Genomic DNA, 14,793 nt, shown 5'->3' with positions numbered 1-14,793 from the left:
GCGAGCCAGGAAACACACACACACACACACACACACACACACACAGAGAGACAAAGAGAGAGAGACAGGGAGAAAGAGAGAGTATAAGGCTCCACACCCAGCACAGAGCCTGATGCAGGGCTCAATCTCACAACCCTGAGATCATGACCCAAAATTAAGTCAGATGCTTAACGGACTGAACCCAGGTGCCCCTCTTTACTGCAATCGTTATGCCAATACATCACCCACCACAGTGAGAAGCTATCTATCCAAAATCGAACCATTTCTCAGGGCAGAAGGCCAAGTCAACTCTTCTCAAAGTAACGTCCATTCTTTCTACTTCTGTAGCTCTTAAACAAAGCCTTCCTAAGTCTGAGGAGAAAATCCTTACCTCACAGCATGCAGAAACCAATGTTGTTTCCCCTAAATCAGGCATCTATGTTGCCATCCTGCTTCCTCCCTAGGAGGATCTCTTCATAGATGCACACTGATGGACTACTCTTTAAGTGAACTCAGTGTGCCTATTTCCTGAGAGAGAATTAAGGAGTGAATATTGATGTTACAAGAGGTTTTTCCACTCATAAAAAGTCTTCATATGGGTAGACACAATTTGAGGCCCTTTCAAATAGAGACCTTTCCTAGTTCTCTAGAAACAAGATCCACATTTTAACATATCCATTTTTGCCTAAATTTTCAAGAAATAGAACTATTCTGTAAACAGATGCTAAGATTCAACTTATTCCTTTTCCCCATTATTTCATACACTCTTTTCCTCTACCTTTTTATACTGTGGGCCTTGGATTTTTTTTTTTAAATAAGATCGCCTTATCATTCTTCATTTGTATATACTTATGGAAATTATCTGTCATAAATATTTAGATCTCACAAAAGACCATTAAAAGATTTTGTTTTTCCCCTAAGGGCACGTGGGTGGCTCAGTCAGTTAAGCGTCTACCCTCAGTTTAGGTCATGATCCCAGGGTCCTAGGATCAAGTCCTGCATCAGGCTCCCTGCTCAGCAGGAAGTCTACTTCTCCCTCTCCCTTTGCTCCTTCTCCCTGCTTATGCACTGTCTCTCTCTCTCTCTCTCTCAAATTAAGTAAAATCTTTTTTTAAAGATTTTTTTCTATAATATTTTAAAATGCTCATCAGCATCTGAATATCTCCAGAAATGGAGAGCTCCCTACTTACTGGCCAAATGTATATAACTGCTGGAGAGCTCTACTAGAGGGTTTTTCTGTACATTCAACCAAACTTAAAGCTGCTTCCCTATAACTCTACCCCACTGGTCATATAACTGCCCTCAGGAACTACAGGATAAACTCTCCCTCTTTATTTGGCCATATTTTAAGTTGCTCAGATTCCTACCATGTCTCACCCACTGCTCGGGATCCTGTGATAACTGTGTCTGACTCCCCAGTAGTAAGTATAAAGAGGGCTTATGAAACCTCACTGATTCATATCTGTATTCAGAAAGCCTCTGATTTGACAATCTGGAATCCTGAACATTCACTGAATCATAGCATCCTAATGCTGTCAATGCAGTCTAGTCAAGGGCCAGAAACAACCAACGGTTTGTTCACCTTTAATTGGCTGGTTAGTAGCAGCGCCAGGAACAGAATCTAAGCTTCTAATGTCAGTTAAGGGGTTACTCCCATAAAGCTGCTTCATGCTGAATTCAATGTAATTAATTGGGAGCCTCGTGCCCAGCACTAGCCAGGCCCAGCAATAATCAAGGTTCCCCCAGACCTAGTCTGTGCCTCTATGGCATCCAGTATTACATTGGGTTTGGGCGGTCTGGTTCCCTGCTGGACCAAGAGGCCCCACGGAGAGAGATGGCCCTTGCTTCCCATCTAGCTTCATGTGGTCTGCAATGGTAGGACGGCCTCCAGGTCCAGTGCTGCCGTATCATGAGGCCACCTGGAGCCTCATGCGTGCTGGGCCAGCTCTTAGCTCTGGGCCCATTTTACAGAAACCTCTGTTCTCCAATCGCTCGTGGCTCACTGGGGTGGGAGGGCACAGCCAGGACTCTAGTTATAGGTACAGTGTACATGTATGAGTGCATGGTTGTACAGAAAGACACAGAGAAGTGTGGGGATGAATGCGGTGTGGTGAGCCAGCAGGTGGGGGTGGGCGAGTGGACGTGGGAAGGCCCCCAGGGGGAGGCAAACCTGAAATCGAATTTTGAAAGAATGGAGAAGTAGTTGAATAAACAGGGAGGGGAGGGGTATTATAAGTGGGACTTGGTGTGTATGGAGGCGCTGAGGTGGCTCCGGAGAGCCTCTAATAAGTACCAGGCACAGAAAGCTTAAACATGCAGGCCCACGCTCACCCGTGAGCTCACCAGTGATTGTACACTGGAATATGAAACAACCGATTACCCAGGGCAAAGTCAGTCCCAACACCTTGTTTATCTCAATAGTTTCCTTTTAAAGTGACACTCTTTCCTGTTATTTCATTTAGGCATGCGTTCATATATTAAACAAATAAAAATTATGCCCTTACTGTGTACCCAACTTCTAACTCAGAACTCCCTCTGTGTTTCCCCATCCATTAAATGTAGGTGCAAACTGCCTACCTCAGAGGAGGAACACATAAAGGTAAGTTCTAGCAAGGGCCCTGGGTGAGCTACTTTAATTAAGGCCCCAGAAACTGGGAGAAAATTAGCACAGTGGGATCAAATTCAAGCACCACTCAATACTTGAGGGTATTTATAGAAAAGCAAACATAGAAACAAAAATTTCAATATCCTGACTGGTTACTTTTTGTCTTCCTGGTATAAATTGCTGCTTGCTTTCCTAGCTGAAGAACACCGACCTATCCATCCTGACCGTTGGTAGACAATGAAAGTTAGGGCTGCCCACCTTCCCTCAGAATACCGAGTGCCTTCTCGGCCTCTTTCCCAGAAGACAGGAGAAGGAGGATGGAAAACAATTCAAAGGATTGACTTTGAGATTTTGAGGGAATGGGAGAAGTCAGGAGACTTCTGGTGCCTTCTCTGCAAGGTTCAGAGGCAGCCTCAGAGCTCCTGTAGTGTCTTCTCAGAGCGTCGTCTGAGGACCCACAGCATGGGCATCTCCCCAGGGGCTTCTGAGAATTTCAGCATCGCAGACCCCACCCGAGGCCCACTGAGTCAGGATCCGCATTGTCTCAGGATCCCAGACTGATTCACAGTCTTAAACTCCTTAAGCCTGACTTTTCTCATATGTAAAGTAGGGCTTATAAAACCTGCCTGACAGATCCATTTAGGTTTAAATAAAATGATATCTATATGGAGACTTGGCTTAAAATTTTGAACTCTCCCACTTGCCCCCCTTTGGGTAGCTGGCTGTGTGTAAATTCTTGGTTTTGACTCAAATACAGAGGAGGAGGGGCCTTTATCACTCATACTCTCCTTGTACAGAGGCCCCTGAGGCCCAAGGAGAGCCCGTGACTTCTTGCTGACATGCCCTAGCCTGGGAGTGCCTAGAGGGCAGGGCCTTGGTCTTCCTCATCTTTGACTTTTAGGGCCTTGGTCTTCCTCATCTTTGATTTTGTAACTCGCAGCATGGCACACAGCCCACAACAGGCTCTTGGTATATGTTTGTTTGATCAATTGGTAAAACAAGTAATTAACTAAATATGCAGCAGGAACTCGCATGCAGGTGGCTATGAAAGCCTAGTTGCGGTAACACCTAGACGCACCTGGAAGGGAACTTAACTTCCCCTGAGTTCACCCTTCCTGACAATTTCAGAAGAGTTCCCACCTGGCTAATCATAGAGGCCATGGGTTCCTGTTGCAGAGAACATCTCTGCTTGAACTGAACACGATCATTATTTTCAATGTCAGGAAACAAGCAGACTTGAGGGCTTGGAGAGTGGGAATAACCCATTGGCAGCCAGCTGGCCCTACCTGGCTGGGCAGGAGGTACCCCAGCTGGTGAAGCCATTTGGGCTGTAGACATGATCAAGCTTGGGACAAGAAGTAGCAGTAGCAGCTGACCCTAAATGCTGATGAGTGCTGTGTGGTGCTACGAGAGGTGCCACTGTGGGATCGTGCATCCAGAGGAGGGTGAATCTCTCAGCAGCAGCAGGGCTGAGCACCCAGTGGCAAGGGGCTCCATGGAGTGAATGTCTGCACACATCACTCACTTGTTACCTACTCTGAGGGAGTCCAGGTACCTGGCCCACCTGTTTCACCATGTTGGGGCACTCAGTCCTTAATGACAGGCACAATTTGGGGGACTCCATACATTTCAGCATTTCCCATTACTAATCAGAGCATTTCTGTGGAGCAATGTAGGGCATTATTCTTAGTGTCTCTGTCCTAAACGTGTTATTCTGTGGATATGATGGGTCAGTCCTCTCTGCAGGGTCTTCTGGAGCCTGTCATAGCCTCTGGAAATGGGCAAGTCACTGTCTCTGTGTGTATGGTTATGGTCAATTTCTACCCAATTGTTTTTTTCCCAACTTCTAAGTAATTGTTTTAATAGCTAACACACATAAATGAGAAAGAAAAATAAGATTATAGGCATTGACAGGAAAGCTTCCCTCCTTTCTAAATTCACCTTTCCCTTCCCCAGAGACCTTACAGAGACAGCCTACACACACACAAGCACACCCACCAGAATGTAAGGCCCATAAGGCTTTGTATTGTTTATAGTGTTCACCTCTGTGCCCCGGCACTGAAAAGAGGAACTGGCATAGACGCCCAATAGCTATATGTTGAATGAACGAATGTATAATAATGTATAATAATGATGCCAATGTATTTCCACAAAGTTCAAATTTAGGTAAATCAAGTCTCTGTCCACCTTTATTTTATCTTCTAATTATATGCATCTTTGGTGGACAGTGGCTGTTTCTTCCACCAAGGAAAATGTGCCTTTCAGGTTTGCCATGATGAGCTGATGAGACTCTGTGGACATGTTGGTGGTTGTCATTTATTGACTGCTTACTCTAGGGAGGGCCCTCCAGCTGAAGGGAGTCTCCTCAGTGGTCTCACTGCACCCTGTTTTACCAATAGCTACTCAACAGCGAGGACACATTTTGTGTCTACTGGTCTCTTGCCTGCCTCCTTCTGCAGGAGTTACAGATACTTGAGAGCAAGGGCCAACTTCATTAGCTCTACTCCTAGGACTTACTACATCGTAGATAAACAAATGCATGATGTTTCCAAGCAATGAAGGAAACAGAGGATGGAAGGGAGACAGAATCGGTGGTTCCGAGGCATCAATTCTCATCTGTGAGTATGTGGACAAATGAACAGACCTTCACAGGCCTCCACAGCTCACACCAAAGGTTTCTAAAACAAAGAAGGAAGATAAAAGCCCCCGTGTTAACAGCTCCAATAAGATGGTGAATTCAGCACTTGGCTGTGAAAATGTGAATGTTTCAACAAAGCTAGGTAATAAGGAAAATCAATAAAACTGTCAGCAGTGGCCAATTTCAACTGGATAAAAGAATAAAGTAGTTGATCCTGAAAGACAACTCTCTAAATTAGGTTAGATGAATGGAAATACCCTTTTGTTTTAAGCCAAATCACGAGGACATCAACAACAGTAAATGATTAAATTATAGGCCACTTTGACCCAGTATGATTTGAGCTGCAAACATGAATTTCCCAAGACAATCTTCTTTATAGGACACAGAAATGATACATAGCAAGACAACAGAGACGGAATTAGAGGCCATGCCAGGAAACACGGGGCTCACTTCTTGACTAAGGATCTATTATAAACCCACCCCTTCTATAAGCTGCTTTCTTCAACATGACTGTTCCTTCTTCAATGACTTCATTAGTAAAATAGGCACAAAAGTCAATAGGAAATCCACATCTATGCTCCATAATGGCACAGGGGAAGGAGGCTTTGGTAGTGATACTAAAGAGCTCTGCTCTTTAAACACTCAGGATTCAATTCTGTTTTTCATCTGCTAATGGTTGGCATTTGGTGTTGTTAACCGTGGATGACTCATTTCAGAGGAACTGCTGTGCATCTAGAGCCTTTTGGAAGGAAGTAAGGATTTCTTGGCTTATTTCTCATCAAGCATTTTAGTACTGTCTCTTTGGGACATTATAAGCCCCTTGACGGGGATTTGGAATTCACTGCCTTCGCCCCTTGGTCCACCGCTGACTCCCCCTGTCTCATCTGGTACATATGGTCACTTCTAGGAACAGGCACTTAGTCTATCAGGACAGAAGATAGAGCCAAAAACCTGGAGACTGAGGGGCCCACTCCCTGGGCCTGAGTTTCAGTGGCAAGTAGTTATGCTAGGGAGTGGGGTATACATTGTAAGATCAATGTTTTTGAACATCTGTATTTTATTTTCACTCTTATCGAGCACTGAGGCTGCCTCTGTATTCCACACACTACTAGAGAATCACCACGTCCATGCATGTCTGGGGAGTCTGTGGGGTGAGCCAGACCAGATCTCATTGCCTACAGCACCTCATAGGAGGGAGACCCTTCAGCATCTTGGAGCTGGTGTCTGGTCTTTGAAATCTGATGTTTGGAAAAGTGAGTGTTCTTTAGCTTCTCAAGCAAGGTTTCTTATTAGAGACTGGGTAAAATTTGCAAAGAAAGAGCAGAGTGTCACAGCTTGCTATGGGGACACAAGCCAGATAGGCGGGCGAGGAGGAGGCTGCTGGAGGTGGGGGTGTGCTTACCATGGGACTCCATGGGACAGGACAGGAAAGACACAAAGGGATGCCTGAACCTTGACCTTCCGATCAACTAAGCGCCATGCTTGTAAAATGCGCTCTACTCAACATCTCAGACTTGACCAAACCTGACCTAGAAATAGTCCTTCTCCTTGGGGGCTCAAGGTGGCTGAGAGGCCTTGACTGTGAAGGCACATCCAGAAAGAACCGCCTCCAACCTTCAAACACAGTTAAATCATTGAAGGTATTTCATTTTCTTGTTTGCAGAGCATGAAAGTTTCTGTCTACACTATTGGTAACTGTCTTTGTTTGGAAGCTCTTAGAAGCCACAGTTTGCATCTATATAATTAATGGTGCCTTTCTAGCCTTAGCCAAAAATAAGAGCTTCAGAACTGTCTGAAGTGATGACATGATCCCCCACTGCTCAGAATGGCCTCCCCACTTCCTCCCTGTCAAGCCAGGCTACCTATCTTTTCCTTCTCAACCTAAGCCCTGCCTCTTCCCTGAGGTCGTCCTGGGTTATTCCAGCCCCCATCTGTTCCCATTTGTAGAACTCCTGGTAACACCCTAATAAGCACTCAATGTGATACTGCCTTGCACTTTTCTCTAGTGCTTTTGTCCTACAAGTGAGTCTCGGACTCCTAATCGAACTGTACACCTAAAGGCAAGGCCACCTCTCATTTTCTGGTTGCCTCCCCACCTCCCATTCCCCAAACCCAGCACGGCACCAAGCAGGGCACATTTGTTAAAGTTCATTGGTGACTACTGTTCCCTTAAATAAATGGTTCTTTTTAACTATCTAGTAACCAAAGGCATTGGATTGAATAAGGTGGAATTCTTGGAAATTGGAGCTTCAGTGGGACACTGGGATCTGAGAGAGAGAAAACAACCACTGGCTGAGGCAGTTTCCAGAAGCTCTCCCCTTTTATTTCAATACAGAGGGCAGCATCCAAATGCTTGCCATGGACACAGGCAAGAAAAGTTACTAACCTGCTGGGATTTGAATCCAGCTCTAGTTGCAGAGCAAGACTTAGTTAGGGACCCACCATACAGAGAGCCTGAGAAGGAGCTGATAGCTCCTGACCTAGGACCAAGGGAATTCTCATTTCTAAGAGAGAAGAAAAGAAATCTGCTTGTTTATGAAAGGGACTCTCTGGGTCACTTTTGGATTCAAAGCTAAGAACTCTAGCTCCACATCACTGTTAAAAAAAAAAAAGAAAAGAAAAAAAAGAAAGAAAAGAAAAGCTGTCTGAAGAAAAGAACTAAAATAAACAAAGAGGTAAGGAGGTTTTGGCCATGTTGCCAAAGTCACTATTGAGACTATGATTTAGAGCAGGGCACTGGACTGTAGCCTGGAGGTCTAGACCCAACAGGGTCCTGTAATCAACCTTTTTGGCTTTGGGCACATCAATTGCCCTCTCAATGTGGGGGTAATACTGGCAGGCACTTGGTCTACACGTTACCATTTCAGAACAAAGACAAGTAGGTTTGATGGTGTCTGTCTGCCTGCCTGTGCAACTTGAAAAAGAGTCCAGAAAGGAGCTACAAAGATGAGTTAAATTTCTAAACTACTCCTTCAGAAAGGATTAGGGATTTGAATGGTTTACCCTGAAGAGGAGAGATTTAGTAACTGTCTTCAAATATATGAAGGGCTTTTAGCCGAGGGCCAGTGAGAGCGTGGGGCTCACATGGTCTCAGTCTGCACTGAGCAGAGAGGGCACACCCAGGCTCCCACAAACAGAAGTTTCTGACATTAAGGGCCACAGGATACGAACAAGATAGAGAATATCCTTCTAGGAAACAGTTCACTGGGGGAAGAGTGGGGAATAAAGAGAAAGAGAGAAAATGGGGCAAAACTATGATGAGATCTCAACTCTGCAGAAAGCAATCTCATAGCCCCAGCTAGATATAGATATTATTCTATAAATTGCCTCTTTGTCACTTCTGATCTTATAGCTTTAAAATATGCCCCAGAGTCAGAAACCTGCCCTCAAACTGCTTCCCTGAATACCTTGCCTGTTGTTCCTTCGTGGGCAGTGGGTCAGAGCTTTGCCCACCTCCCTGCCCTCGGGTCTCCAAGGCCTTAGGATATTTACTGAGCATCTCCTATGTTCGAGGGCACTGTTCTCATAGCAATCTGACCACAGTCTCTACCATGATGCAGTTAAGCCCCTTTGCCAGTGAGAAATCTGAAGCTTCAAACTAGCAAGTACTAGAATGAGGATTTAAGGCCAGGACTGAGGGACTCCTGGAACTGTCCTCTTCCCACCCTATCTGCTGGGGGATGCCAGGGAGGAGAATGAATGGTGTGGTGGCTGCAGAAAGGGAGAGGGGAGGATCCTGCTCCCTGCTCTTTATCTTGTGCTTCTGCAATTACTCCGAAATCTGATTTAATCAATTATTTTTAAAAAGATTTTATTTATTATTTATTCATGATAGACACAGAGAGAGAGAGGCAGAGACACAGGCAGAGGGAGAAGCAGGCTCCATGCCGGGAGCCTGACGCGGAACTCCAGGATCGCGCCCTGGGCCAAAGGCAGGCGCTAAACCACTGAGACACCCAGGGATCCCCTGATTTAACCAATTATTTGTGATATACGTTGCAAAAAATCTTTTAAATTATTGTGTATCTTCTGCATTTTATAGGAGAAACAGTTTGGCAACCCAAACACAGCCGTGAGATCCACTACTAGTTCTTTCTGTTGTTGTTTCGACTGAAAAACTCTCTTGGGTGAACACTAGATCTGGATGGAAGGAAGGAAAAGAAGAGCTTAGAAATCCCCGGGTCAGGAACACTTGGATGGCTCAGCGGTTGAGCAGCTGCCTTCGGCTCAGGGTGTGATCCCCGGGGTCCCGGGATCGAGTCCCTCATCAGGCTCCCCCACAGGGAGCCTGCTTCTCCCTCTGCCTATGTCTCTGCCTCTCTGTGTGTGTGTCTCTTATGAATGAATAAAAAAATCTTTTTTTTTTCTTTTCTTTTTTTCGCCCGGAGGTCTCAGTCGGCTCTCAGCATCCACTCCAATGAATGAATAAAAAAATCTTAAAAAAGAAAATCCTCAGGTCAGACCCTGGCGGCAGCTCCTCTGGGAGCCTGCAAGTAATGGTGCGTTGTCATATCATTATAAAGAATAGAAATAATGTACATCTTGCGTCACAACAAAGGAAGAAATGCTAACTAATGTGCACAGCAGGAAACAATAGTTTACACACTTGAGAATTACATTGCTGTTAATGCGTCTGTCACCTGGGCTAATTACGCTCTGACTTAAGTATCTGGTGAGCCTCTAGTGCCATGTTTACCAGGAAGCCATGTGGTTATTACTTATGATAAAAGCAAATGCTAAGAGGCACCCAACACTGGAAGATCACACATGAGTACTCTGGGAAGGTTTGCTATTTGGGATAATGTAGGTAAGGTGCCTGGTGTGGTACCTGTCAAAAAGAGCCCTTTTCTTTCAACCCCTTCTACCTGCTGCAGACATTAGCCAGCCTTCAGCCATGAGCTGATAGCTATTCAAATGAGACCAGAGATCAAAATTGCATGACCAGAAATGGCCTTAGCTGTCATTGAGCCTGACCCCTTACATCTGGGGTTAGGTTGCCTGGTTTAGCTAAGGCACACACCAGTCAAATCCCATTATGGTGAGCTGCACAGGACATGCAAGCAGTGGAATTTTATTAGACAGCTAGAAATCACATTAGCTCTAGCTCTAGCAGACAGAAACGTCCAGGCGTTCTACAGTGTGTTAGCAAGAAAAAGAAGCCTTTGGCACGTCCTGGAATGGGATCCTCACCCCACACCTCTCTCTGGGCTTTTTGTTGCTTGCATATGTTGTAAAGCGTGTGCAATTTCTATTACCATATTTTTTTTTCAATTGATGGGGCTGCGGCATTTAGTCAGGTGAGCTGCAGGATGCTTGACGGCAGAGTAATAGAATAAATAAATAGAATAAATCAGCCCTGCCTCATTCCAACTCTCTTTGTACCCTTTTGCAGAATCCAGAGTTGGGTAATTTCCACCAAAGAAAGGGACTTAGATAAGAATCTATGAACGTCCACAGTCTAACTGGGACAGCCGGGTTTTGCACTGGATCCTTCGTGCACAGTCTAGGTAACAAATGTGGCTATTCATCCTCTGCTCCTCTCCTCACCCTCCCAACCCTTCCAAAAACCTCTGGATGAGGAGCCCTCCAAGTCTGAACAGCAGGACCAGCCAAATGGATGTAGAGAACACAAACAGAATGCAACAAGATCAGCTCCTACAAAAAGAGATTGCTCGAAGTCTTTTACACCATTCAGAGAAAGAATCCCAAATCCAGGAACAGTGAGAGAAAAAGGGCAGAAAAAGTTTTCCTTTTCGTCAGAGCAACACATGCTAGCACTTTACAGAGTCTGGCGTGTGTCAGCATTTCTGAAGTAAACTCTATTTTCTTTAGATGAAAGAGATAAAAAAAATACACTAAGAATTCAGCCCAATGAAAATTGCCTTGGCCATTCACATGCAATAAGCCGTAGAAACAAGGAGAAAAAAAATCAATTGCTTCTGATTTATTTATTCATTCATTCCAGCATATCCTTTCTCTCTAATGTAAAAAAGGATGTCCTCTGTAATTTCAAAAGTTGCTAATCTTTTCAAAGAAAAAAAAAAAAAACAGTCCAAGCCTCCTATTGGTTGTCCAGCATCTTGGCACAGGAAATGCACATTTAATTAACTATCCTTTTGCATATAATGTATGTAATTTATGTAAGGATAAAGGGGGATTGATTTTGCTCATTGAATGTTTCACCAATATCTACAATCAGGAGGCCACTGTAATACTTTTAAACCTGGTGAATTTGGGATCCCATGCTATGTTAAAAGCAGTGCAAAGTTTCACCTTAATGGTTGCTTTATTTCTTAATCTGGGTAGTCGGTACACTGGTGCTCATTTTATTACTCTTTAAGGCCCTTTGACACATCTTAAATACTTCATACTAAATATTGCTAAATCCCCGAATCTTCTACAACAGATTCTATTCTGGGCTGCTCAGAGCTGAGGGTAGAGAAGGAAAGCTGGAAACACCAAAATGTAATCGCAACAAAGAGAAGAAAATGTACGAGACTAATTCTGGAAAGATGTTTAAAGTTTTAAACCTAGGCCAAATAATTGAGATCTATTCAAAGAAGACTGAATTCTATTATAAGCCCCATAGATGCACAATTATTGAATTATTCTGAACACCTGTTGAAAATGGGTGATAAATTAGCCAAATGAAAATCATCAGGCACCCAGTCAGCACACTGCCTGACCCACTCCTTTCAATTTGTGGACATAATCTCTCCTCCCATTACTGAACCTTACGTAAGCTAGAGTTTCACCCCTGACGCAGTGGACACCATGTGGTGTTGTGACTCTGTGTTTGTGATCTCCAGCATTCTCAAGAGGTGCTGTAAAAGGCCCCAGTCTTCCCAACCAGGAACAAAGGGAGCTGTCCTTCCCTAAAGACTGCCACAGCCCCTACGTCCCATTTTTTCTCATTGCCAAGAGGAACCAGCCTTGGTCTTCCCATCTTTCTGCCATGACATTAAAGCCAACTGTTCTGTCCTCCTGCGCACAGAGAGAGGGGAGGAAAGATGGTCCCCACTAAATCTCAGTCCTGACTCCTCGCCTCCTGAGAGCCCGCATCTGCCACTATCTCCCTGTTCTGTGCAGACCAGGCTTCCTTCCCAGAATTCCCTTCCCCTCTGACTGCTCAGTCCTCACCACCTGGCAAGCCTTTAAAGGTAGTAAGTGGGCCAAGACAGGATTGAGAGAAGAGGATGTAAGAAGAAAGAAGGAAAATCCGACCATCAGAGAACAGTTATACCCTGTCTCATCAGCCAGTGGGGAGCAGACATTCCCTCACCCCATTATCTCTCCCCAGAAGCAGTGCTTTTGCCTGAGTGGGTAACTGTAAAAAGAAGTAACACTTCTATAAAAGCTCTAAAAAAAAATAAGATTCTGAAATTTGACACCTTATTTGTTTCATTTCTGAATACCGTTAGACCAACTGGTTTGACTTCCTTCCCGCCGCACTCACACGCACCCCACGCGAGCCTCCCGGGAGAGGCTGCCGCTCCGCTGAAGCCCACCGTGTGCACCGGCGTGCAAGAACGCCTGCTCTATTGGCCTCGCCCGGTAAGGCAAAAATCCTCCCTCTGCTCCACCAAAGTTAACAGATGGCTGGTCCTTTTTGGTACACAGGCGTAAGCATCTTCAAAATAACCTTTTCCTTTCAAGTGTGCCAATTAATTAAATGTCACGGCAAGATGTTCCAGCCCAAGAGGGAAGAGAGACACCAAAAGACAAAGGGTCAATGGAAGAGAGCAATGAGGAGAGGTCACATTGTCCTACCTTCACCCGACGACCCCGATAGATCAATGATCACATACACTCTTCCTTCTGGCTCCAGATCAATCTGCAATTAAGAAAATGACAGTGGCTCTGTTAGTGCATGGTGGGGGCAACCCAAGAGTCCCATGAGTTTTCCACCCCAAACTGCTATAACCTAGAGTCACAGCTCCGTCCAATCCATCAACCTGTGTAGTATATCAGGTGCCGGGGGAATCAGGAATGCAAGGGAAAGGGCATTTATGGAATGTCTAGTATGTTCTGGATGTAGCACTACGAGGTCTGAGACCGACCCAATAGGTACTGTCATCCCAGTAGTTCTCAACTGCAAGGAAAACCTGGCACAGGGGAGCACCTGCACATGGGGAACCTTTCTGGGACACAAAAAATATCTAGAGGAGTTCTTGATCGTCATGACTGGAAACGGAGGGCTGCCACTGGCATCTCATGGGTGGAAGCTAGGGATTCTGTTAAGCATCCTACAGTGGAGACAGGATGGTCCCCACAATGAAGAATTATCCAGCCCTGGGATGCCAACAGTGTCAACGCTGAGAAGCCCTGGGTTTTGCCATTTTACAGAAAAGGAAGCTGAGTTCAAAATTGGGGGGTAAGTGGCAATGCTGAGATTCAATGATAAGACTGTCTAAAGAAACCCATGTTCCTTAGACTACACAAATTGCTCACAGGGGAGGAAAGAAAAGCATAAGATGCTATTCACACTCTGAAGGTGTTTACAGTCTCGCTGGGGAGTTGAAAAACAGAGAACAATGCTGAACCCAACTTCATGATGAGTGGCAGAGGATCGCTGATAAAGTACCTGGTGAGTCTGAAATCCCTAGAAGGGCAAATCTGGGAAGACTTCACGAAGACAAGAGAGGGGAGTCATTTAAGGTGGAAGACCCAGCATAAGCAAAGGCTGGGAATGTGTGCAGTGCTCATGGGACACTGAGGGGTGCCTGTGCTCAGGTGGTGTGTCGGCACATGTTTTGCAAACCCCAGATCATACGGGGGCTGTAAAGAGTGAGCCAACACCACCAAATTCTTATCATCAACCTTCTCCACCCACCCTCACTTGCTCCCAGCTCACCTCCAAGTCCAACTAGCTGCTTCTATACAGAACCAGGCTGATCAGAAAAGCCAGAACGGCTGGGCCTCATAAAGTTGACGTCTCTGCAGGGTCTGAACTATCCCTACAGCAACTGTGTTGTCCACGAGAGAGTAGTAACTCTGGAAACCCTGGATCACCAAGTACCCTCGGTGGCCTATCCTCGCCTCCACAATTCCATCTGTCTATGCAGAGCTTTAATTAGCTTCTACGTGCCAGGCTGGTCTCCCCAGCAAGCTGTGAGTTTCTTGAGGGCAGGAACCATACCCCTCCTTATCCTTCTCATTGTCCCAGCGGAGCACAGGCACACACATTCAGCCAGCACCACTTAGGAAGGGTCAGTCTGGTGAACACGTCCTTCTCACTCAAGCTTGAGGTCAATTATCACCTCCTCTCTGAAGCCTTCCCAAGTATTCCCAGTCAGAATTAATTATCCCTTCATTTGTGCTCCTTACGGTCCTCATGTATATCTGAACCATGGCTCCTCATAAACTATAATACATTGTCCATGTGTATCTCCTCTGCTAGGCAGAGATGATGAGAATTATATTTGTAAACCCAGAGCTCACCTCACTGTCCATTAGTCAGGAGACACCCAATAAACCTTCGTGGAGGGGAAAAGACTTTATGTTCAGAACTATGAGAGCTGGGACACCTGGGAGGCTCAGTGGTTGAGCATCTGCCTTGGGCTCAGGGTGT

At 45.3% G+C, this 14,793-nt stretch overlaps 1 protein-coding gene across 3 annotated transcripts in view; it reads right to left on the bottom strand.

The window, feature by feature from the left end:
* PRKCE (protein kinase C epsilon) overlaps nt 1-14,793 on the bottom strand; it is a 487,671-nt gene that overhangs the window by 292,567 nt on the left and 180,311 nt on the right. For all 3 annotated transcript variants that reach the window (XM_072768229.1, XM_072768231.1, XM_072768230.1), the window contains exon 2: nt 12,993-13,056. In XM_072768229.1, coding sequence (XP_072624330.1) covers nt 12,993-13,056 — 64 coding nt within the window. The remainder of the gene's footprint in view (nt 1-12,992; nt 13,057-14,793) is intronic.

This window comes from Canis lupus, chromosome 11 (genome assembly GCF_048164855.1).
Source record: "Canis lupus baileyi chromosome 11, mCanLup2.hap1, whole genome shotgun sequence".
NCBI lineage: Eukaryota > Metazoa > Chordata > Mammalia > Carnivora > Canidae > Canis > Canis lupus.
This window is presented reverse-complemented; position numbering and strand designations above follow the sequence as displayed.